Genomic DNA, 25,861 nt, shown 5'->3' with positions numbered 1-25,861 from the left:
ACGATGTTGGAAGCCACATAAAAGCACCCATTACAGATAGTGGTTGGCATCCACCTTTAATTTTGTAGCACCCATTATAATCTAGGTAAAAATAATCTTTATTTCTAAGAAACATATAAACGCGTGTTGAAACAGGAGACCAAAAGGAAGGCGGCTTCACAAGTACACCCTTCAGATAGATCAACACAGAGTCTCACCAAAATCCAGTCGTTTCAAAGCATTGCCTGTGATGGCGGAAGACGCGTCACCCAGGAGGCCTCCCAGGAAGATGGTCACCGGGTGTCACAGACAACAGAAGAACATGGCTCGGCTTAGGGAGCCGTGGGAAGCCACCCCCTTCTCCATTTCCAAAAGCAGTCCTGTCAGGCTGCCCCTTAATGCAAATAAAGGGTTGATTTCTGGGAGGCATTTAGGCTGTCTTCATTTAGCGGTGAGTCCCTCTAGGGGCTCCCCCTAGTGGTACCACCAGGTGTGGCACCCACTCACCTGGAGCTCCTGCAGATCCAGCCTGTGGCTGAGCATCTCCGCCTGGATGCTCTCTAAACACAAGGGGAGAGAGACCTGCCTCCCTGCGTTTATAGGGCGTGCACAGGGTTGGGGGGGGGGGGGGTGCTGGAGGGAGCTCGAACCCCCACAGAGCAAAGAGAACGACCTCATCAATTCTTTGGGCCCATGTCATTGTGTAGTTTCGGTGACAAGGGTAGAAAACCGAAGTGTGATTAACTATGAAAGGCAAGCCCACACATTGACTCTGCATCTGTCGGTGCAAAATGGAAGCAGCTGTTGGCCTGAGGCTGGGAGAGAGAAGGCCGGGGGCACACAGAGGGAATCTGACTCGAGAAACGAGTGAACGGCTCCAAAGTGAGCAACACAGCCCGGCCGGTGTGGCTCAGTGGTTGAGCGTCCACCTATGAACCAGGAGGTCAGGGTTCGATTCCCGGTCAGGGCACACGCCTGGGTTGCGGGCTCCATCCCCAGTAGGGGGCGTGCAGGAGGCAGCCGATCCGTGATCCTCTCTCATCATGGATATTTTTCTCTCCCTCTCCTTTCCTCTCTGAAATCAATAAAAATATATTATTTAAAAAAATAAAAAGGAACAGATTCACATTGCTCCCTGGTCTGGGGCTGTTTCAAGGTCCAAATTGGCCAAGGCGAGGAGTGGAGGCCTAGACGTTCCTGGGGTGGTCTCCGCGTGCCCTCTTGGGCCACTCCTCGTCCACCCACCTGCGCAGCACGCGCTCCACGTCGGCGCGGTGGTAGTGCTGGCAGAGCTCCACGAGCTGGCCCACCGGCCGCTGGCTGTTGCGGAGCAGGAACTCCAGGGTGGGGCTCTGGGGCCGCTGCTCCAGGAAGTTCAGCTCGTCATGGCGCATGCCCCACCTGCTGGCAAAATTCTTCCAGTTCTTGATGGTGGGGTGCCAGGGGTCCAGCTTGATCCTGATCACGTCCAGCAAGTCCTGGTCGTTGAGCAGGTCACTGATGGTGGGGGCCCGGAGCGAGCAGGCGGAGCAGGTGCAGTCCTCCCGGCAGGACTCAGCCTTGCTGACGACCTTGCTTACGTCTGCGGGACAAACAGGACAGCGCAGGTCAGCCGGGGGCCGGGACACCTCGGGCCTCTAGGCCCTTCCTTCCTTTTTTTTAACTTTTTAATTTTATTTTTATTATTTATTTTAAATATATTTTATTGATTTTTTTTTACAGAGAGGAAGGGAGAGGGATAGAGAGTTAGAAACATCGATGGGCGAGAAACATCGATCAGCTGCCTCCCGCACACTCCCTACTGGGGATGTGCCCGCAGCCAAGGTACATGCCCTTGACCGGAATCGAACCTGGGACCCTTCAGTCCGCAGGCGGATGCTCTATCCACTGAGCCAAACCGGTGAGGGCTCCCTTTTTTTTTTTTTTAAGATATATTTTCATTGATTTCAGAGAGGAAGGGAGAGAGGGAGAGAGAAACTTCAGTGATGAAAGAGAATCATGGATCAGCTGCCTCCTGCATGCCCCCTACTGGGGATTGAACCCGCAACCCAGACATGTGCCCTGACCAGGAATTGAACCATGACCTCCTGGTTCCTAGGTCGATGTCCAACCACTGAGCCATGCCAGCCAGGCCCGTTTTTCTTTTCTATATTTGTATTAATTTCAGAGAGGAAGGGAGAGGGAGAGAATCATTGATTGGCTGCCTCCTGCACGCCCCCTACTGGGGATGGAGCCCACAACCCGGGCATGTTGTAGGCACCCAGTGGGGACACTGCCCACCCTCTTGGCTGGGCTGGGTTCTGCTCAGCTCAGCCCTGGCTCGTCCACCCCCTGCACACCCCTCGGGATGTTGGCGCCACTTCAGAGGCAGCCCTGTGGGTGAAGAAAACACAGATAAAGACAAAGACATTATAAGGTGGCCATAAATTTTTTAAAAATAAGCTTTCTGGCATTATCAGCTACCGCTCGTTTTCAACCCTGTGCCTGGAGTGGATATTCCAGTTTTCGGGGTGTGTGTAAAGGCCTTTAAAGAATTGTGCAATCCTTCACCCCCTGGCAGGCTGTGCTTGGCACGAAAAGCTGCCAAGGCTGATGGGTAACGTGCAGAGGATCGGGGTTGGGATGCGGACAAGCCGGGGCTGGTTTGCTGCGGGCCCGCGGTCTGACCCGATGGACCGGAGACCTGCCCACGATGCTCTCCCCCCCGGAGCTCTCATTCTGCAAGAAAGGGGAACGGGCTTTGTGGACCAGATCTTACTGCTTCCGGCACAGCAGCCTGTCTGTGGCCATCAAGAGTCCGACCTATGTGAGTGTACACAGGACAGTACACGGACAGTTCAGATGGAAAGAAAGGGCCTGGGCCTGTCTGGCGGGCCTCAGAGGTTGAGCATCAACCTATGAACCAGGAGGTCACGGTTCGATTCCCGGTCAGGGCACAGGCCTGGGTTGCGGGGTCGATCCCCAGTGTGGGGCGTGCAGGAGGCAGCCGGCCCATGATTCTCTCGCATCATTGATGTGTCTCTCTCTCTTTCTCCCCTTCCTCTCTGAAATCAAGAAAAATGTATTTAAAAAAAAATTAGAGAAGAGTTCAGGCATGAAGCAGGCTCTCTGACAAGGTGTGTGTCGGTCATGAAAACCACCGTAAGAAGCAGGTCCCGTCCAGGGGTGGGCGTCTCACTGTGAAGGTTGGGGCTGGCAGGTCATCCACGGCCAGTCAGTGAACGGCTCACTGTGAGCTGGGACAGGATTCGGAATTCACAAAGGTTGATTAGCGGAGCCCAGAGAACGGCTCCCGGGGGGGTGCTGGCAGGGGATCAGAGAGAGACTTAATGGGGCTCCCTGCAGGGGAGGTGCCGTCCGATCTTGCACGCTGCGTTTTTCCAGCGCTACTCCCACGGGCTTGGTACCCCTGGGAGCTCTCAGATCCTTAGCTAGAATGTCCCCCGGGGTCACGAGGCCTCAAGTTTGTTCAGACAGTTAACCAGTAAGCATTTCAGAGCGGCACCTTTGCAAACAGCAAACTCTTGGGGGCCTGACATGAACTCTATGCCAGGTGTCTATGAATGATCAGATCTGGAGCCTGCTCCAGGAGAGTCGAACACGCCTGCAGTGACGTGGATTCGGGCTGTAAATTCACCTCTTTCTTTCTGTGTGGTTGCCAGTGTGGTTGGAAATGAATGTAAAAGGCCAGGTGATGGCTTTGATAAGTCATTGGGGTGCACACCCCCACACACACACCCCCACACACACACAGTATTCGTCAGAGGTCACTAAATGGTAGGAGCTGGAAAATGAAGAATTATTTTTCACCGACTCAGAAGCTGACCCAAGGGCTTTGGGTGGGCATTTGAGCTCCACCAACAGGAAAGACCAGCTGACTTCATTTTCTCTCTAAAACACCCTTTTAAGGAGACAGCAGCGGCTGGCGGCGGCACCGGGCAGCCTGGCAGATGATGGCGCTGATGCCTGCTCTCAGTAACGTCACCTACTGTCCCTTGAAGGGTCAACCTCGCTGAAGGGCTTCCGTTTCGCTTGGACCCAGGCCACATTTTTTACAACTGACAGCCTGCAACGTGGTTGAAGTCAATCTATCCATTAACAGGGACCTTAACTCACAAGAGTCCCTGCAGGGTGAAGGGTGGTCCTACACCACTTACTGGATGCGCGTTCACGTCAGCTGACATTTCACATGTTAGTGTGTGGGGGGGTTAGTCCTCAACACGTTTACCTGCGAGGGGGTCTCCGGGACTGTCTGCAAAGCCATTCTCTTCTCCCTGGAAACCAAAACACCATCGTCACACCCAGGTAGGAATGGAGATACCGTCACATTTCCAATTTGGTGACATTTCAGAGCCCGGGGGCGGGTGGGATGGCTCTTCCGAATGGTATTTTGGGGGGGAGGGGGCCGGGAACCCTGTCTCACTCCACGAGGTGAACTCCCAGATGGTCGGCGGGGTCTTTTGTCTAATTGCTCCCTGGCTGGGGCCTCCGTGCCCTGAACTGTTTGGCCCACAAAGGACACTCAACATGTGTGTTAAATGAATTACTGTCCCTATTTTTTTAAAATATATGTTTATTGATTTCAGAGAGGAAGGGAGAGAGAGAAAGAGAGAAACATCCATGATGAGAGAGAATCACGGATCGGCTGCCTCCTGCATGCCCCTCACTGGGGATGGAGCTTGCAACCCAGGCATGTGCCCTGACCGGGACTCGAACCGTGACCTCCTGGTTCCTAGGTCGACGCTCAACCACTGAGCCACGCCGGCCGGGCAACCCCTCTGGCTCTTTTAATGTCTAAGGGCACCCACGCCCAGCAAATACCAGCTGGAAATAAACCAGGGGAGGTGGCCGGCCCTGGTGGCTGGGTACTGACTTTAAATTACTAAAAGTGAAGGGTTCTTTATGACATCTTGCCTGACATGTCAGACTTCCACGTTTGGCCCCAAAATGTTCTCCCTTGGCGTCCCTCCAACAAGGCAGCCACAAGCCAGCCTTCGGAGAGGACGGTTTACCCTTTAAGTTACCGAAATCGGGAAAAGAGCGAATTCCAATATTCTAAAGAGCGTGTTTTCAGCTTGCTTTTACTTTCCGAGCCACAGGGTGGGTTTTTTTGTTTGTTTGTTTCGTTTTGTTTTAAACGTTCCTCGCCTTGTGAGCTCCCTTTGTTCTGGCTGCCAAGTAGGTTTCAAAGAATCTCCCTGGCTATCCGGCCGTTGGAACAAATCCTGAGCTGAGAGGTGCAGCAATAACCGCCCGAAGGAGCGGGCACAGGCCTCCTCTTTGCAGGAATAGAAGACGTTCCATTTTAAAACAGGGCTGACAGAAAAAAAAAAAACTCACATAGGTTCCCCCCCTTTAGTGGATAAATATATCTTCATCTTTCAGGAATGCCTTGACTGCACACAGAGAGAATTATAACACAAATACTAGAGGGGGAAAAACAAACAAACACTGAACAATGTGCTAAGGTCTATTCTGTGCCTAATCTTACATGGTTTTGGGGAAATCCCTCGAAGGTAAGTAAACACTGTGGCATTCTTGTATCTTTGGAATGTTTTTTTTTTCAATATATTTTATTGATTTTTTTACAGAGAGGAAGGTAGAGGAATAGAGAGTCAGAAACATCAGATGAGAGAGAAACATCGATCAGCTGCCTCCTGCACAACTCCCACTGGGAATGTGCCCGCAACCAAGGTACATGCCCTTGACCGGAATCGAACCCGGGACCCTTCAGTCCGCAGGCCGACGCTCTATCCACTGAGCCAAACCGGTTAGGGCCATTCTCGTATCTTGAAGGGAATCTAACCCGTGTCACAAAGGAACGTTGCTCAACAAAGGAAGAGTTGTAAGAAAGGGAGAATGGATACAGTAGGTTCCCTAAAATAATTCACAGCCGGTCAGGGTCAGCGTCAACCAGGGGACCGTCACTCCCGGGGAAATGCTGAGCGGCAAATGGACACATAATGGGAGACTCCCAGTGGGTGACGGAAGACCCACAGATCAGAGCGAAAGCAGCGTCACCAACAACTTTCAAGAGGGCTGGGTGATGGCTCGAACCGCGTGCTCTGTCACGAAGGCGGCTTGGCTAGCCAAGAACAGCTCCATGAGTGACTTACTGCAGACTGATGTTCTATTAGGCACACTACACGGAACTTCACATGTGGTCGGTGAAGGGACAGAACGGAACTGATAGCTGTGTCCCTAACAAAAGGACAGAACGGAACTGATAGTGAAAGGACAGAACGGAACTGATAGCTGTGTCCCTAACTCCTCTCCCAGGAAAGCCACAGAATGTATCAGTTACTCAGCCTGCCCTTATCTCGGCCAATAGGAAAGCAAGGGAAACTAGCCCCCGGCCCTCACTCAACCAACCGGAATCAACCAAGTGCCTCCACCTCCCCTCCCCAAGCTCTATAAATTCTTTGTTCTCTTGGGACTCGGGGCTCTCTCTCGCATCCAGTAATGGAGGCAGAGGGAGACCAAGCCCGGGCTTGAATAAAAGACTCTATGCCTTTGCATCGGACTCGGCTCCCTGGTGGTCTGTCTTGGGGGATCTTGAAATCTGGGCATAACAGTCGGCGCGTGGACATGGAAAAGGTGGCGGGTTGATTCCCAGTCAGGGCACATGCCTAGGTTTCGGGTTCGATCCCTGGTCGGGGCGTATACAGGAGGCAATCGATCGATGTTTCTCTTTCACGTCAATGTTTCTCTCTCTCTCTCTTTCTCTCTTCCTTTTCTTGTCTCTAAGATAAATGCACAGCCCAGCTACCGTGACTCAGTGATTGAGCATCGACCTATGAACCAGGAAGGCAGGCGTGCTTCTTTATTTTTCAAGCGCTAGAAGGGAATTCCTTAAAAATTCTAGTTATCCATACCAGAGAGTAAAAAATATAACTGGAATTCTCCTTACCTGATGGTGCACATCAGAATTTGTTGGGCCGTTCGAAGGGACTGGATCACACTCTTCAACTAGGAAAAAAAAGACACAGTTTAGTAGTAGAAAGCACAGTGGGGGGAAAGACCTGAGACTCAAAGACATTTTTCTCTGAAAATGTGGAGTCAGCCCAGCCAGTGTGGCTCAGTGGTTGAGCGTCGACCTGTGAACCAGATGGTCACGGTTTGATTCCCGGTCAGGGCACAGGCCTGGTTTGCGGGCTCGATCCCCAGTGTGGGGCGTGCAGGAGGCAGCCGATCCATGATTCACATCATTGATGTTTCTCTCTCTCCCTCCCACTCCTCTCTGAAATCAATAAAAAAAACATATTTTTAAAAAACCCAGCAGACATTAAATTGTTCTATTTATTGGATGCAAATGTTGGAGTAAGTGTTTAAACTTCTGGACCTGGTTCATTACGTATGAGATGATGTATGTCTTTGGAGATAAGAAACGATGTGGCTAATATTACTATTCCCCACGCATGAGGGCAGAAGGAAGACCGAGTGTACGGTTTTCACAGCCGCCTCATTTGTCAACTCATCACCATTTTAATTAAGGTTTTGCAAAACTCAAATTCTAGGAGAAACCCAATAGTACAATCACTGCAATATCAGGTTGCCAAGCAACAATCTTGTTCTTTCAAAACAGGAAATCTCTTCACGGCCGATCAAAGATCTACAGAAAGATGAGGGGGACCCTGATGGTGCGTTCCCAGAGCCGCTGCGGCTCATTCTTTCTCTAAAACAGCCCCACTCTGCCGCTGGGCTGTGAGAGCTCTCGACAGTCCCCGACACTGATTTGCACAATTCTTTTTTAAAAAAATATATTAATTTCAGAGAGGAAGGGAGAGGGAGAGATAGAAACATCAATGATGAGAGAATATCATGGATCAGCCTCCTGCACGCCCCCTACTGGGATCAAGTCCGCAACCCGGGCATGTGCCCTGTCCAGGAATCGAACCCTGACCTCCTGGTTCACAGGTCGATGCTCAACCACTGAGCCACACCAGCCGGGCTGCACAATTCTTTTGCCAGATTCCCTCCATCCGTCCGTCTGATGCTTGCGTGTGCCAGGCACCATCCAGACTCGATCCATGAACTTCTCTCACACACACACGCATCCTAGGAGGTGGATGCTAACATGTCCTCCCTGCCCTCCAGGGAAACTGAGGCCCCAAGGCCCGAAGTCACCGCTGAGTCCACTCAGGCTGGCGTGGCTGCGTTCCGCTCTCCCTCCGACAGGCCTGGCCGGTGGGCACACCAAGTCCTACAGCTTCTCAGTCTGGCTCTCAAAGTGAGGTCTGGGCCCGGCCCCTTAGGTAACTGTGAGCATACAGGCTCCCTGGCCTGAACCCAGACCCGCCCGCCTGTCATGATTTCTGGGTAGCGGGGCCCGATCTGAATTTTAAATAAACTCCCTGGTTATTTATCAATAGCTAAGACTTGGAAACAGTGCCCATCAGCAGGGGAGTGGATAAAAAGGCTGTGGGACATTTACACCACGGAATGCTACGCAGCTGTAAAAAAAAGAGGGATTTCTTACCCGTTGGGACAGCATGAAGGGACCCGGGAAATAGTCTGCTAAGTGACAGAAGCCAAAGCAAGAAAGACAAATATCACCTGATCTCACTTATTTGTGGCATCTGATGAACAAAATGAATTGACCAACAAAATAAGACCCCAAGCAGGAAGACATGGAACAGACTGACATGCCTCCATGTGGGAGTGGGGGGATGAGGAGAGAGAAACCAAAGAACTTATCTGCTTATACACACAGCCCATGGACACGGGCAATTGGTGAAGACCTGGGGGGTGGGTAGTGGCTGGGAGGAGGGGAGGATGGAGGGAAAATGGGAGATATCTATAATACTATAAACAGTAAAAAATAAAGAATAAAATGGCCCGGCCGGCGTGGCTCAGTGGTTGAGCATCAACCTAGGAACTAGGAGGTCACGGTTTGATTCCCCGTCAGGGCACATGCCCGGGTTGGGGGCTCCATCCCCCAGTGGGGGACCTGCAGGAGGCAGCCGATCCATGGTTCTCTCTCACTGATGTTTCTATGTCTCTTTCCCTCTCCCTTCCTCTCGGAAATCAATAAAAATATATAAATAAAATAACATAAAATAAAATGAAAAATAAATTCCCCCGAGGACTCTTCATCACACCCTAAAGTCTTCGGATCTGATTATTCCCAGTCTTGGTGCCACCCAGGACTGTGCCCTGTCTGTGCCTGGCTGCCAGGCTGGCCCCTGCCCGTGAGCCAGAGAACCCCACACCAGGGGGTTCAAACACTCAGTCACCCCTGGAAGGGGAGGGGGTGTGCCCACCAGAGCCTCCCTCAGAGCCAGGGCTGGGCTCACACCTGGTCCTCCCTCCACCCCTGCCATTCCCGGGACGCTCACAGCAGGCACACGGAATACAACGTGCGATTTCAGGGGCAGAGGGAAGAGTCTGGTGAGCTGGGACTGGAAGGGGGGTTGGGGGGAGATGTGACAGAGCCACAGGGGGCCCGGCAGGAGCTCCTGCCCACCATCCGTGACCCTGGCTGCGGCTGCAGGCACTGCTGGGAACCCCACCACGTGTGCCGGGAAGCCCTCCCTTCCCCAGGAAGCGGGGGCAGGAGGGTGGCCCTGAAGTTGGTCAGATCTGACTGTGCCCCCCCCCCCGCCCCCGGCCTCTCTGGGGTGTCAGCCGAGCCCAGATGCACGCTCCCGTGTGTGACCACTGGCAGCTCGGCCTCGGGGAAGGGTGCAGCGCTGCAGGCCGCCCCACAGGGGAGACTGGGACAAGCAGCGGCCTGGCCACCTCTGTGGTCTGCACCCCCCAAACATCTGCCCACAGGCGAGGAGAGAGCTGTTTTGTTTGGGGGCCTGACAAGCACCCTCCGTTGGTAACCAAACCGGCTTTCCTGTGGTTTGGGTGGAAATCATTGTATACCCTCCCCACCCGCCCTCCCTCCCTCCCTCCAGGCGCAGCCGGACCGGAGCCCTCCAGCCGCCTGCTGACCACAACTGATTCCACGAAGCCACACGGCCACACTGCCCTTGTCAAATGTCCCTGGAATGGGCTGTGGGTGCTGGGGGGAGGCCCCTCTCTCTCCACCCCCGTCAGCAGCACCAGGGGGAAACTAGGGGGGTGTCAGGGACCATCTCTCCCACCACATGGGGAAAGCCTGCCAGGAACAGAAGACAGAGATGAAGAAGGGAGAGAGAGAGGCAGCCAGAGCCTCAGGCCAATGCTGGGAGCTAGTGGCACCCCAAGGCCTTAAGCCAATCAGGCTCTCCCCACTTTTTTAATGAACTCGCGTGAGATGTCTGTCACTTGCAACCCAGAGTCCCGGCCTCTTCATTTTGTGCATGTTAAAAACACCGTAGGAACTTGACCTATAATGTTAGAGTGTATAGATTTTAATAAGAAAATTCAGGCCTGCCCTAACCGGTTTGGCTCAATGGATGGAGCGTCGGCCTGCGGACTGAAGGGTCCTGGGTTCGATTCCGGTCAAGGGCATGTACCTGGGTTGCGGGCACATACCCAGTAGGGAGTGTGCAGGAGGCAGCTGAATCGATGTTTCTCTCTCATCGATGTTTCTAACTCTCTATCCCTCTCCCTTCCTCTCTGTAAAAAATCAATAACATATATTTTAAAAAAAAGAAAAAGAAAAAAGAAAATTCAGGCCTGAGCCCAGCCACCCCGAGAGGCGGGGAGGAGCGTTGGCCAAGTCCCTTTGCGGAATCAGTTGTGGTCAGCAGGAGGCTGGACGGCTTCGGCCCCGGCTGAGCCTGGAGCGTGGGTGGGTGGGTTGGTGGGGAGGGTATACGGTGACTTACACCCAAACCACAGGAAAGCAGGTTCGGTTACCAGAGGGGTGCTCGTCAGGCCCCTGAGTAGAAGCAGCTGTCGCTTCTCGCCCATAGGCAGATAGATGCTTGGGGGTGCAGACCACAGAGGGGGCCAGGGTTGAGCATTGACCCATGAACCAAGAGGTCACAGTTTGATTCCTGGTCAAGGGCACATGCCCGGGTTGGGGGCTCGATCCCCAGTGGGGGGCGTGCAGGAGGCAGCCGATCCATGATTCTCTCTCATCATTGATGTTTCTCTCTCTCTCTCTTCCTCTCTCGCTAAAATCTTTAAAAACGTGTTTTAAAAAAACAACAACAAAGAAAATTCATGCCTGAAATAATCATCAAAGAAGCCATGAACTCAATGACTGGTATGTTTCTGTTTCACAATTTTAAATAATGAAAAATTGCTTGGACGAGCGCTTCAGTCAAGATAGTCAACAATCACAAGTTCAAGTAGCGGCAGTAACTGTACCTACCTTTAGGGAGTCCCGTATCTTGAATAGGATATTTGTCTGACTGCAGAAACCAACACAAGAGAGTTATTTTTAAACATCACAGTCACTTCTATACACAATCACAGTGAAAAGAAAGCTTTGTCTTGCGAAAGTCAGGACTTTAATTTAAAACCTTGCATGTGTTTAGCCTTGGGCTCCTCATTAGGGCTGACCCATAGCCTGGTTGTAATAGATAGATAGATAGATAGATAGATAGATAGATAGATAGATAGATATAGATAGATATATGTATATATGTATGTGTATATATATATTATTGATTTCAGAGAGGGAGAGAGAGAAAGAATCATCAATGATGAGAGAATCATGGATTGGCTGCTTCCTGCACGCCCCACACTGGGGATGGAGCTCGCAACCCGGCATGTGCCCTGACTGGGAATCGAATCGTGTCCTCCTGGTTAACAGGTCGACGCTCAGACATTGAGCCCCGCCGGCCGGGCTGTATTCTTGACTTAGAGAAACCAAAGCAAGGTTGACGAGAAGCTAGCGTTGAGACAGAATCAGCCTTCCTAGTTCCCTCAGCTCTGACCACGACACACACTCCCTCTCCTGTCTGTAGTGCCATTCTCCCTCCGTATTTCCTGCAATTTAAAAAGAGGAGCCTTTAGCCTGGGCCGGTGTGGCTCAGTGGAGAGCGTCGGCCTGCGGACAGAAGGGTCCCAGTTCCATTCCCGGTCAGGGCACATGCCCGGGTTGTGGGCTCGATCCCCAGTAGGGGGCGTGCAGGAGGCAGCCGATCCATGATTCTCTCTCATCAGTGATGTTTCTCTCCCTCTCCCTTCCTCTCTGAAGTCAATAAAAATATATTTAAAAAAAATAAAATAAAGTAAGTCACCTCATAAAGTAATTTTTTAAAAAAAGAAGCTATTACGGGAAAACCTCATCTTGGGGTTTCTAATCTTCATGTCAATGCCGAGTAATCAGAAAAGTAAAGAGGGGACGCCCAGGTCAATTTGCTCAGTGGGTAGAGCATCGGGCTGGGGACCGAAGGGTCCCAGGTTCGATTCTGGTCAAGGGCACATGCCCGGGTTGTGGGCTCGATCCCCAGTAGGGGGCGGGCAGGAGGCGGCCGATCCATGATTCTCTCTCATCGATGATGTTTCTCTCTCTCCCCCTCCCTCTCTCTTCCTCTCTGAAATCAATAAAAAATATATTTTTTTAAAAAAAATGTAAAGAGGGGACTCTCTCACCCTCCCCACATGGGAGTCTATGCGGTGAAATTTTTTCCCCCTCCCCGCGTGGGAATCTGTACTTGTTCTTCAATAAATTTCCACCTTTTCTAAAAAAAGACGTAGCGATGGGGAAAGGGGAGGCGAGAATCAGCTCCGCCGTGGGAAACGGGTGACCTACCACGTGGAAGGACAGAGTGCTGGGGTCCGTGTCTTCCACGGGCTCCTCGGCCATGTGACCTGCAGGAAAACACAAGCAGGGAGAACGCTCGTCAGTGGAAACGCACACGTGTCCTCCGATAACTGTCTTCGCGCCGAGAAAAACTTAAACTTCCAGTCGTCAGCGGAGACAAATAAGAAGGGATGGCTTCAGGCTGCACCAGAAGGAGATGAAGACAGACTTTATTCATCTTTTTAAATATTTTGGAACGAGTTATTGATACGTATCTACAAATACTCAGAGTCACGAATAACCACAAACCACGGCTCTCCTGCTGGATCCGACTAGAACCTGCAGCAGGAGTTATTGAGTTCGGCTCCTGCTTCCTCCCGTTTCCTGCTCCTCTGCGATCCGTTTTTATCACTTTAAAATATTAAGCATCTTGCCTTGACCGGTGTGGCTCAGTGGATGGAGCGTCGGCCTGCGGACTGAAGGGTCCCAGGTTCGATTCCGGTCAAGGGCATGTACCTTGGTTGCGGGCACATCCCCAGTTGGGGTGTGTGCAGGAGGCAGCTGATTGATGTTTCTCTCCCATCGATGTTTCTAACTATCCCTCTCCCTTCCTCTCTGTAAAAAAAAATCAATAAAATATATATTTTAAAATATTAAGCATCTGAATGTGGTTCGTGTGAATTACTAAAGTCATACATCCTCACCGGGCCATAGCCGTTTGGCTCAGTGGACGGAGCGCTGGCCCGAGGACTGAAGGGCCCCAAGTTCAATTCCGGTCAAGGGCACGTACCTCGGGTGCAGGCTGGATCCCCGGCCCGGTTGGGGTACCGATGTGTCTCTCTCACATCGATGTTTCTCTCTCTGTGTCTCTCCCCCTCCCTTCCCCTCCCTCTAAAAATCAACGGAAAAATATCCTCAGGTGAAGGTTAACAAAAATACCTCACAGAATCTTTTTATCTATTTTTTAATCCTCACCCAAGGATATGTTCTTTTATTAATTTTATTTTTAAAATTAATTTACTTTTTAAATTATACCTTCATTGATTTCAGAGAGGAAGGGAGAGGGAGAGAGATAGAAACATCCACGATGAGAGAGAATCCTGGATCGGCTGCCTCCTGCACGCCCCACACTGGGGTTGGAGCCTGCAACTCGGGCATGTGCCCTTGACCGGGAATCCAACTGTGACCTCCTGGTTCATAGGTCGACACTCAGCCACCAAGCCACGCAGGCTGGGCCAGCATCAACCCTAAATCCACACTCTCATCATCATCCTCTCTAAGACCCAAATCTCATCATCTGTGTTCGCAGGATCCCCAGGAGCCTGGGCAGGGCACCCAGCTGCCTCTCCACGAGGAATGACCACGCATCGCCCATCACAGATGCCGGCGAGCTACCCAGCAGACGCCACCCTGTCCCGTTCGGACATCGGCCTCCGTTAGTCACATTAGATCAAGGTCAACAGTTGCTAGCCAGTGTCTTCAAGGACGTTGAAGGATCTACTCGAATGGTGTCCTTTCAGAGAAAACAAAGACGGAAGCGAGTTCGTTTCCCAAATTCCCAGCATCTCGAGTCCAAAGGGCGGGGCCTTTCATGCTTTCTATGAAGAATGACAGGGCATGCCCGGCCGGCGTGGCTCAGGGGTTGAGCGCTGACCTAGGAACCAGGAGGTCACGGTTGGATTCCCGGTCAAGGCACATGCCTGGGTTTTGCTATCGATCCCCAGTAGGGGGCGTGCAGGAGGCAGCCGATCAATGATTCTCTCATCATTGATGTTTCTCTCTCTCTCTCTTTCCCTTTCCCTTCCTTTCTGAAATCAATTTAAAAAAATTGTTTTAAAGAAAAGGTCACTCTGGCCACTGTTTGGTGAATGGGTTGGTGGAAGGCACACGGGGGTGTGAAACACCATCTGGGAGATGAGTTGGGAAATGAGGTGAGAGAGGACGGAAACCCAGGGAGGGGTGGGGAAGGGGCGAGGCCATTTACCAAGTTCCAGGGACAGCACCACGCGTGGCATCTTCACAAAAGTGGAAGAGGTGGGTGGGTGGGTGGGTGTGCCCAGGAGCTCACAGAAGCTACGGTAGATGAGATGCCAGGGGGAAGTCATTTTTCAGTCTTTTTTAAGCGGAGGAACCCTCCTCGTGTGGATACATCCCAGAGTGGGCATGCGCATGAGGACACCTTTCAGATGCCCAAACAGCAAGTGACAAGGGCAGCGCTACCTTAGGAGGCAAAGGCTTCACCCCCAGGTGCTGCTTCCAAAGGTCAAGGAGACATTCCTTCCACAGACACCCGGCTATCTGTGGTCAGGCCCTCCGTCAGCCACCACCTACCTGCGCTGGGATTTCCAAGCCCCTTTGCTCCAAGCTGGGAGCCCCCAACCCCCTCTGGCTGGCCCAGGCGACTCAGAGACCATCACAGAATCGAGATTTCTCTGCGGCGGCCGCATCCCATCGCTGACGCACTGAGGCTAAATGTGTATACATTGTGTGGTGCCGCTGACCCGCTGACCCGGAGGGAGAGGCACCCCGCAGAGTTTACATTTATTCCCATTCAGTGGGTCCCTATCAAGATCTTAAAAATGAAAGAAGGTTAAAAAATTCCCCTCAGAATTAAAAAAGTCCCACTGGCCGGTGTGGCTCTGTGGTTGAAGGTCGACCAATGAAACAGAAGGTCACAGTTCAATTCCCAGTCCAGGGCACATGCCCAGGTTTCAGGCTCCATCCCCAGTCGGGGGCATGCAGGAGGCAGCTGATCCATGATTCTCTCTCATCATAGATGTTTCTATCTCCCTCTCCCTCTCCCTTCCTCTCTGAAATCAATAAAAATACATTATTTTTTTAAAAAGTCCCGAGACCAGTGTTAGTCAAGTCTGGCCTTAGCTCTCCTGCACCTTGTCAATGAGTTTCTCAGAGGGGAGGTGGGGGTGGGGTGGAGGTAGGGGTGGGGATGCGGAGTGGGTGGGTTTCCCACTTTAGGTCCCTTCTGTTTTCCCACACAATGGCTGTCCAGACAGTGGGTTTCTTTTCCACCTCTCATCGATAAAATGGCTACCTGAAGAAGAGTTTAGATCTTTCTTCAGAATGTCCAGGAAATGCCCCAAACCCAGCAAATCAGCAGGCCCATGTCACCTCACCCAGCTCCAGAAACTCTCCTCCTAACTGCTCCAGCCCCCAACTTTTTAAAATATATTCTTGTTACTGATTTCAGAGAGAGGGGGAGAGAGATAAAAAACATCAGTGATGAGAGAGAATCACGGATCGGCTGCCTCCTGCACACCCCCTACCGGGGATCGGGCCCACAACCCAGGCAAGGGCATCGAACCGTGACCTCCTGGTTCATAGGTCAACACTCAACCACTGCGCCAGGCCAGCCAGGCCCACACCCCAAATGATGGATGGAACATTCAAGCTCTGCCCTGCCTAAGCCCAAGGAACAGAATAGAAAATGCCTACCCGCCCAGTTACAGGCAGTTCTGTACCGGGGTATCTGATCTCCCCCCCAGCCTCTTCAACCTCCACAAAACTAGAACAGCCTTCACGCCTCATTCATTCATTCATTCATTCATTCATTCATTCATTCGTGTGTTTAACAAACATTCCCTGCAGACTGGGCCCACCTAAGGTGAGTGTGAGGGCAGAGAACTCCTGAGAGGTGAGTTTAAAATCGAAGTGAGATTGGAGAACCATCCAGATTCTGGCCTTACTAGTAGGCACACACTTTTTAATCCTCACCACAGGATATATTTTTCCCCCATTGAGTTTTAGAGAGAGTGGAAGAGAGAGGGAGGAAAGTGAGAGACGTCACATCAATTGGTTGCCTCCTGCACATACCCTTGACCAGAATCGAACCCGGGACCCTTCAGTCCGCAAGCCAACGCTCTATCCACTGAGCCAAACCGGCCAGGGCTAAACACAGTATTTTAAAGCAAGGACAGGACTAGAGGCCCACCTAATCAGAGACCGCCCCCACCCCCCGAGGTGGGGTCCCCCCAGGGGGATCAGGCTCTGGGTTTGGAGATGCTGGTGTATGTGCAATAGCTCGAGGGCCCATATTTAGAACAAACCCATTCAGCACAAGTGAAGTGAGAAGGGGAGAAGCGAGGAGGCCTGAGCGAGGGAGGAAGGGAGAGGCCGAGGCGCAGGGGAATCCACCTTCTTCTCCACCAGAGGTGGGAGGACTTGTCCCAACCTGGCGCAGGAGCGCAAACAAAAGCGCTGGGGAGGTGGGGGGCGGAGGGGGCGGAAGGCGCGTCCGGGGCACGCGTGAGAGATGGGGGCAGGGGAGGGGGGCGGAGGACCTCGTGCCCAGGTCCCCGGTCGGCCCCCCGAGGACCCGGACCGGGCGCCCCTCGGGGGGTCCCGCGACACTCGGGCCCCCACCCCCCAGGTGAGCGCGCGGCGCGGCACCGCTTTACCTGCGCGCAGAGGGTCCTCCGGCGAAGCCATGGGGCGGGCGCGTGGGGAGACGGCTCCCGAGCGGGGCCCGCAGCCTCCGGACCGGAGGGAGCGCACGGCGGGGACGGGGAGCCTGCGGTGGGGACGCGCGGAGCACACGCCGGCCTGCGCCCCTCCTCCAGCCCGGCTCCCGCTCCTCCTCCTCCTCGCCCTCTCCTCCTCCTTCTCTCCTCCTCCCGGCTCCTCCTCGCGCTCACTTCCTGCTCCGGCAACTAGGGGAGCCCCTGAGCCCCGGGTCCTGGGTCCCTCCTGCAGCACCGGGCCGGCGGGGCGCGGCAACGGTCTGGGGTGCCCGTGCGCCCCAGCCCCGCCATCCCTCCTGCCCGCGCGCGCCCAGGTGCGCCCAGGTCCGGAGCAGCGGAGCCATCACCCTTAAAACCCTCACTGGCCCCGCTCGGCCTGGCTCAGTGGTTGAGCGTAAATGAACCTGGAGGTCACGGTTCTAATCCCGGATGAGGGCACACGCCCGGTTTCGGCTGGATCCCTCGTAGGGGGCGTGCAGGAGGCAGCCAATCCATTATTCTCTCTCACCACTGATGTTTCTATCTCTCTCCCCCTCTCCCTTCCTCTCTGAAATCACTAAAACTATATTTTTAAGAAAAGATGGTTATACTTTAAACCTATCCTCAACCACCAATCTATTATACAAAGACGATGGGCAACTTACATTTAAAAGGAATCTCTTAAGGGTTTTAAAATAATCTATGTCTGCTTTCAGCACATAAGAATAGAATGAATGTATGTTCACAGCAGCACAATTACAGCAGCTAAGATCTGGAAACAGCCCGAGTGCCCATCAGGAGAGGAGTGGATAGAAAAGCTGTAGGACATTTACACCATGGAATTCTAGGCAGCCGTAAAAAAAGAAGAATCTCTTACCCTCTGAGACAGCATGGAGGGACCTGGAGAGGATCCTGCTAAGTGACATAATTCAGTCAGAGAAAGACAAGTATCACATGGTCACATTCACGTGTGGAATTAATGAACAAAATAAACTGATGAGAGAAAAAAGAACAGAAAGATAGGAATTGGTTTGAAAGAGGTCATGTAATGGCTTTTAGGGCACAATATTCACAAGTTATTGGAAAGAAGCCACCGCTAGCTGAAGCCTCAGCTCTGAGCATTGCAGGAAAGCACCGAAGGTCTACCTACCGTGTTGGCGCCCAGGGCCTGGCTGCGTGCCTCTGGCCACTTGCTGGGTGGTCCTGAAGCCCATGGCGCTCTCAGGATGGGCTTTATTCTCTGAAATGTGCTATGAAGACATGAGGCGCCTGGAGCAGGTCCTGCCCTGTGTCTAAGGAGAGCAATACCTTCCAGATGAACGCTTTCCCCGGGGAAATTCGTGGGTGGGAGGGTCCACTTCCTCTCTGCCTGCCCCCTGGTGAGAAGGGAAATTTTTTTCTGGGTATTTTCTCTTAGAATCAATGCTGAGGTCGGGCGTGTGGTTCATTCTGTAGGTCTCTTGATTGTGGAAGTGTTACCGAGGGTGATTATCAGAAACCACCGATCAGGCTGGGCTCTCTGATTAGCAGCACAACCTAAGGAAACGGAGCATTGCTCTAGAGCTGGTTTGCTTTACAAAGCTCTAAACTATGTATTCCATCCTCTTATCGCTCCCATTCTTTACTGTGTGTGTGTGTGTGTATATATATATATATATATATATATATATATATATTGATTTCAGAGAGGGAGAGGGAGAGAGAGAGAGAAGCATCAATTATGAGAGAATCATTGCTCGGCTGCCTCCTGCATGCTCCACACTGGGGATGGAGCCCACAACCCAGGTATATGCCCTGACTGGGAATCAGACCATCACCTCCTGGTTCATAGGTTGATGTTCAACCACTGAGCCATGCTGGCCGGGCATTAATTTGTTAAAAGAAAGACTGGATATATACATTGATTTTCATTCCCTTTCATTCTGCCTTTCTTTTTTTTTAATATATTTTATTGATTTTTTACAGAGAGGAAGGGAGAGAGATAGAGAGTTAGAAACATCGATGAGAGAGAAACATCCATCAGCTGCCTCCTGCACACTCCCTACTGGGGATATGCCCACAACCTAGGTACATGCCCTTGACCGGAATCGAACCTGGGACCCTTGAGTCCGCAGGCCGACGCTCTATCCACTGAGCCAAACCGGTTTCGGCCATTCTGCCTTTCTTATGAATTGCAACCATACCCATAATTACCTTTATTTTTCCCACAGACTGTGTAAACTATAAAGTATAATGCAAATGGAAGCTATTATTGTGACAACTGAAAAAAAGCAATTTAAAAACAATTTTTAAAATATATATTTTATTGATTTTTTACAGAGAGGAAGGGAGAGAGATAGAGAGTTAGAAACATCGATGAGAGAGAAACATCTATCAGCTGCCTCCTGCACACCCCCTACTGGGGATGTGCCCACAGCCGAGGTACATGCCCTTGTCCAGAATTGAACCTGGGACCTTTCAGTCTGCAGGCCGACACTCCATCCACTGAGCCAAACCAGCCAGGGCTTAAAACAATTTTTAGGCACTGGAGTTCCCAAAGGGTTCTGACACAATCTATTGGCTATACCTTCTTGCTTTTCCTCTTATTGCTGCTCGGAGTGTTTTAAAACACTCTTTACAATGGATATTTTCAACATTTCTCAATAGCACCTCAATATGCATGAATCTCGGAATCGCGTGTTAAATTTCATGCGGCCATGGCCACACGGTTCTCCGACTTCCAGTTGTTCTCTTCCCAAAAACAGGGCTTGCAGACTTGGTAACCATGGAATGAGACGCTGGATTTCACTCATGCACCTGTCACCGCGAGTTTGTGCTACTTTAGCAAGTAACCAAAACGCGGAGTCTATACGCATTTGCAGACAAAAGCATTGGAAATGGTTTTTCAGGCACCAGGGAGCCAGGAAGCGAGGTTTGGAGAAGTGGTGCATGAAAATTGGTGTTTCTGGAGGATTAGTCTGGCAGCTGAGTGGAGGAGAGAACAGAGCAAGGAGGGGACGCGGGCGGAGAGACCATGTAATCTTTAAACACACTGTAATTTATCACAGAGTTCAGTGTGCATCCTTGTCTAAATGGGAGGGAGACGCATATTTCAGAATGCAAAATGTTCTTTTGTTGCCTTGTTAAGTATTCATGGTTTCCCACGAATGTATAACAGTGACATATTCCAAAAAGGTTAACAAACTTAAATAAGTAAAGCATTACCATTTCTTTTCTTTTTTTCTTCTTATATTTTATTGATTTCTTACAGAGAGGAAGGGAGAGGGATAGAGAGTTAGAAACATCGATGAGAGAGAAACATCGATCCTGCACACTCCCCACTGGGGTTGTGCCCGCAACCAAGGTACATGCCCTTGACTGGAATCAAACCCGGGACCCTGGAGTCCGCAGGCCGACGCTCTATCCACTGAGCCAAACCGGTCAGGGCTAAAGCATTACCATTTCTGATGCTTTGAGTCCTGTTCTGTTTGATGGGGCACAACATTCGGTCACATAGATTTAAGCACAAGTCATTCTAGAAGGTTCCTCCACTTCTCGCTTAGGCAGTCAGGAACCGTCTAGTGACGGAGATGAAACCTCACTTGCCCAGCTTACTTTGAACTATTTGCCCATTGAGTCCTGGCTGGGTGGCTCAGTTGGTTGGAGCATCGTCCTGATATACCAAGGTTTCAGGTTTGATCCCTGGTCAGGGCACATACAAGAATTAACCAATAGCCCGGCCGGCGTGGCTCAGTGGTTGAGCATCGACCTATGAACCAGGAGGTCATGGTTGTATTCCCAGTCAGGGCACATGCTGGGGTTGCAGGCTTGATCCCCAGTAGGGGGCGTGCAGGAGGCAGCCGATCCATGATTCTCTCTCATCATTGATGTCTCTATCTCTCTCTCCCCCTCCCTTCCTCTTTGAAATCAATAAAAATATGTTTTACAAAAAAAATAAAAGAATGGATACATGCTAAACTCATAACCAGGTCTGATAATGGCCATCTCTGGGAGGGAGTCATGCTTAAAGAGACTTTAGCTTTGATTCTAAATGCTCTAATTTTACATATGAATACTTATTTATGTATGTCTTATGTGATTTTAAAATCATTTTAAATAGAAAATTTAGAAATGGTTTTCACAAAGGTGCCTGCTTCATCAAATCAGTCTTGACCTGCCTAACCCCCCAAACACAGTTCCACAGACAAACAGGAAATCAATAGCTGATGTTTTCCATTTTACAGAATACATTGCGGTTAGTCTATTTCACACGATTGGAGACTTTTCCTATCTGCTTTACACCATTAGCGTTTCCCTCCTTTGCGTCACACTGTTTCCATCCATTTTAAGATTCAAACAGGCTTATACTGTTATCGATCGGGGTTTCTTTGGGGAACATAGAACATGACGAAGGAAGGAAAAGAATGAGCGAGGAGGGTGCAGCGCGCCAGAAGGAAGGTAGGGGGCAGCAAAGGCACACGAGGGTGCGGAGGCTCCGCCTGGGCCTGAACCGCTGGAAACCCACATCCCTAAGGGCAGGGAGAGGAGCAGAAGGCACTGGGATTTTTATCATTAAGTTGCCAATGGCACCATTCGCATGGAGAGAAGTTTAATTCGGGTGAAGCAAGGAGAATTTTATTTTATTTATTTAAATACACTTTTATTGATTTCAGGGAGGAAGGGAGAGGGAGAGAGGGAGAGAGAGAGAGAAACATCAATGGTGAGAGAGAAGCATGGATCGGCTGCCTCCTGCATGCCCCACACTGGGGATGGAGTCTGAAACCCGGGCATGTGCCCTTGGCTGGAATCGAACCCGGGGCCCTTCAGTTTGAGGGCCGATGCTCTATCCACTGAGCTAAACCAGCTAGGGCCCACATCCTCTTTAGTCGCAGCGGTTCTCAACCTTCCTGATGCCGCGACCCTTTCATACAGCTCCGCATGTTGTGGGGACCCCCAACCATAACATTATTTCCGTGGCTACTTCATCACTGTAATGTTGCTACTGTTATGAATCGTCACGTAAATATCTGATATGCAGGGTGTGGTTTCATTGTTACAAATTGAACATCATTAAAGCACAGTGATTCATCACAAAAACAATATGTCATTATAGATGTGTTTTCCGATGGTCGCGACCCACAGGTTGAGAACCGCTGAGTGGGTATTCAGTTCAATGAAGGGTCAATAAATGTCGCTCATGGACTGCTGTTCCTTTGTTAATGCAGCTTGGGGTCCAGTTTAATCTCAGAAGACACCTCCCACCAAACCAGGCCCTAAAGGCAGGTGGCAACTCCTCCAACAGACGTGCACTTGAGGACAACGACCAAGACAGAGCGGGGAACACTTTTGTCGGGGGGCTGGTGAAGACCAATTCCTGGAAGCCCATCACTGCGGGAGCTTGGGGTGCTTTTTCTCAAGCACAATTTGCAGTGTGTGTAGCGCATGGTTTTGAATGGAAGGCTTGGGACTTGCGTAGACGACTAGAAGGCTTCAGAGACTTTGGGGAGCCATCAACTTGAGCTGCTAAGGCTTTGCGTTTCCAAGATACGGCCAAATGCATCGCGTGTCCGCGGGTTGCTGGCTTGGCAAACCCGTGACTTCTTTTTTTTTTTTTAAATATATTTTATTGATTTTTTACAGAGAGGAAGGGAGAGAGATAGAGAGTTAGAAACGTCGATGAGAGAGAAACATCTATCAGCTGCCTCCTACGTCGATGAGAGAGAAACATCGATCAGCTGCCTCCTGCACACCCCTCACTGGGGATGTGCCCACAACCCAGGTACATGCCCTTGACCGGAATCGAACCTGGGACCCTTCAGTCCGCAGGCCGACGCTCTATCCACTGAGCCACACCGGTTTCGGCAACCCGTGACTTCTAACGAAGGAGGCGCTCGCTGATGAGCGGTTCCAAATGGGAGTGAAGGTAATGGGGTGGAAATTTAATAACCCCAGTAATTTTCACGCTGAGCGGTGACTAACGAACCTGCTGAGCCCTGGCAATCTGTCCTGTTTAAACAACTGTATTTGTAGATGGTGCTGGTGCGCTAACAGCGCCAATTGCTTGGGGTTTTTTTTGTTGTGTTTTTTTTTTTCCTGTTGAAGTGGATTTCTGCTTCTCACTTTGTTACAAAGGGAGTTTTTGCTTGATGATAGGATTTCTGGATTTACCGAGGGAAGGTCTTCCCCTTTTCTTTTGACAAGTAATAGGGATGAAAAGCAATTAAGCAAAAGAACTTGGCCGGCCTGAGGCTTTTGAGTATGTAGTTATCTTTAACGTATCCGTGCTTTTCTGTACTGTTTACTCAGCTGCGATGCTCTCAAGCATTCTCACTTAACAGCATTAAAGCTGATAAACTTGAGTTAGATTTATTTCCATTTCTAAAGGAGTTTACCCAGTGGCCTGTGGTTTGGATAAACCATTTGTATAACAAACATATTGGGGTATGCTGGGAGTTAATATATAATGTGATCAAGGGGGAAAATCTATTCAAGCTAAAGAATTGGGAAAACTGGAATCATAATGCTGCCAATTTCTTCCTCCCTCCTAATTTCTATAACGCAAAAGACTTCAGCTAATCACCATGTTCTGGATAACCACCTGCACGTTGGCGGTCTGATTGGACCCACAGTCCTACTCCCCCCAACCCCCACGCCCCCATCCTGTCCACTCCACAAAGGGCCCAGGGCTCATCACAGTGAGGGCGGCACCAAGAAGGTTTGTACAACGGAAAAACAAACCTCGAGGCAGTAGAAACCAGGTCATGGACAAGGTCACGGACACAGTGACTGCAGGAGGGAAAGAAAGAGAAGGTTACAGGTGGTCCTACGTGGCTGCTGGAGGTTTAAATGGCATCAGTTTTCAACTAAGAAGCACCTCAAAAGGCTGCCATTCTCACCCAACTGGTGTGGCTTAGTGGTTGAGCGTCAACCTATGAACCAGGAGGTCACGGTTCGATTCCCAGTCAGGGTACGTGCCCGGGTTGTGAGCTCGATTCCCAGTGTGGGGCGTGCAGGAGGCAGCCGATCCATGATTCTCTGTCATCCTTGATGTTTCTCTCTCTCTCTCCCTTCCTCTCTCTGAAATCAATAAAAAAATATTTAAAAACGAACAGGCTGCCGCTCTTGGGTCAGTGTTCCTGATGGGCAGGAATGGCCGTGAGGAAGGGGGAACTTAGCTCATTCAGTACTCAGGCCACTCAAATGGAATTGCTTTAGACAAAGTTAATGTGAGGAGGACGCAGACTAAGAGGAGTCTCACATGCAGACTTTCAATCCCACGTGCTGTGCAAGTAGGGCCTGGGGCCTGGGCACTTCCTCGCCCAGGGATAAGGAGTCCCGCCCTCAGGACTTGCCACCTGTGTGGGCATCGTCTCCCTTGCAGACCCAGTGTGCACTCTCCTTTACTTTTTCTTCTCTTAATATATTTTTTATTGATTTCAGAGAGGAAGGGAGAGGGAGAGACAGAGAGAAACATCAACGTAAGAGCGACACATCGATTGGTTACCTCCTGCAGGTGCCTGGACCAGGGCTGGAAATTGAGTCTGCGACCAAGGTACGTGCCCTTGACTGGAATCGAACCCGGGACCCTACAGTCCTCAGGCTGACGCTCTACCCACTGAGCCAATCCGGCTAGGGCTGCAGTCTCCTTTGTTCTGCTGATGTGTGTGCCTCACCAACCTCACTGCTGTGTCTGTCCCAGTGGGTGGGTCCCCTCTGCTGAAGCTCCAAAAGGTGCCGAGAGCTGGGGGGACAGACGCCCACGGCCTATTCAAGCTGGTGTGCTCGCCCTGTCTCTGTGTGAGCAAAGCTTTCCTATCAGGCCCTGGGCTGTTGTGTTGTCTTTGGCGACTGGGAGTCACAGTGGGCAGTGTTCAGACTTCTGATGAGAAGCAGCTGATGAACTTGCTCAACAAAAACAAACAGAGGCAGGGACAGGGTGTCCCCAAGAATGTATACACACGGGAACAGCTGAGAGTTCAGTTCTGAAAATGAAATGCAGCCTTTATCATTATTCAAAGTGTGTGTACACATTTCTGGGGGACACCCTGTATATTAGACAAGTTGGAGAACACCCCACCCTGTGAATAGTGCCCTGGAAATAGCGCTGCCTGGCAATTCTCAATGATCATGACTATTGGATCAGGAGTTACTACTTTATGTATGTATGTATGTATGTATGTATGTTAGTTAATCCTCATCCGAGGATATCTTTCCATTGGTTTTTAGAGAGAGTGGAAGGGAAGGGGGAGAGCCAGAGAGAGAGGAACATCGATGTGAGAGAGACACATCCTTTGCTTGTTTGCCCCCCCCCCCCCTTCCCGCTCTCCCACCATGGCTAGGGATCCAGCCCGCAACCCGAGGTATCTAACCCAGGATCCTTCAGCCCGCAGGCGGATGCTCTATGCACTGAGCCAAACCGGCCAGGGCCATCCGTCCTGGAATCCATTTCGAGGGGAGCATCATGGTATTCCCGTATAGATGGGGAAACGGAGGCACCCAGCGCTTAAAGTGCATTGTTTGTACGTGTCAACCTAGCGGTGGGAGTGGGGCGGGCAGAGGGTGACATCATCACGTCTGGGGCTTATAAAACGGAAAGGGGGGTCGAAGCCACGGTGCCCCACGAAGTCCCCGCAGTGGATTAGGGCCACAGGACAGTAACTGGGACAAAGCATGCACCCCGGACTCCAAGTCTCAGATGATGCTAACGCACGTGGGTACTGGGCGAACCTGGGGCGCCTGGCGTTGCGGGATCAGGAACCACGACACAGGAGGCCTGGCCGCGTTTCCAGGACAACCGCGGGGGGAGGGGCGC

At 51.2% G+C, this 25,861-nt stretch overlaps 1 protein-coding gene across 2 annotated transcripts; it reads right to left on the bottom strand.

The window, feature by feature from the left end:
• Positions 1-25: 25 nt before the first annotated feature.
• Positions 26-17,196, bottom strand: EDARADD (EDAR associated death domain). 2 transcript variants are annotated; one of them, XM_036354562.1, is made up of 6 exons: positions 17,029-17,196; positions 12,623-12,681; positions 11,234-11,273; positions 6,890-6,942; positions 4,208-4,253; positions 26-1,561 (listed from the first exon to the last, which is right to left on the bottom strand). In XM_036354562.1, the coding sequence occupies exons 1-6, from the start codon at positions 17,057-17,059 to the stop codon at positions 1,167-1,169; spliced, it is 624 nt and encodes a 207-aa protein (XP_036210455.1). In that variant the 5' UTR covers positions 17,060-17,196; the 3' UTR covers positions 26-1,166. The 2 variants fall into 2 exon arrangements, with proteins under 2 accessions (XP_036210455.1, XP_036210454.1); XM_036354561.1 differs by having other exon boundaries at positions 35-1,561; positions 6,890-6,948.
• Positions 17,197-25,861: the final 8,665 nt, after the last annotated feature.

Source organism: Myotis myotis, unplaced genomic scaffold (assembly GCF_014108235.1).
Source record: "Myotis myotis isolate mMyoMyo1 unplaced genomic scaffold, mMyoMyo1.p scaffold_m19_p_21, whole genome shotgun sequence".
Lineage (NCBI taxonomy): Eukaryota > Metazoa > Chordata > Mammalia > Chiroptera > Vespertilionidae > Myotis > Myotis myotis.
This window is presented reverse-complemented; position numbering and strand designations above follow the sequence as displayed.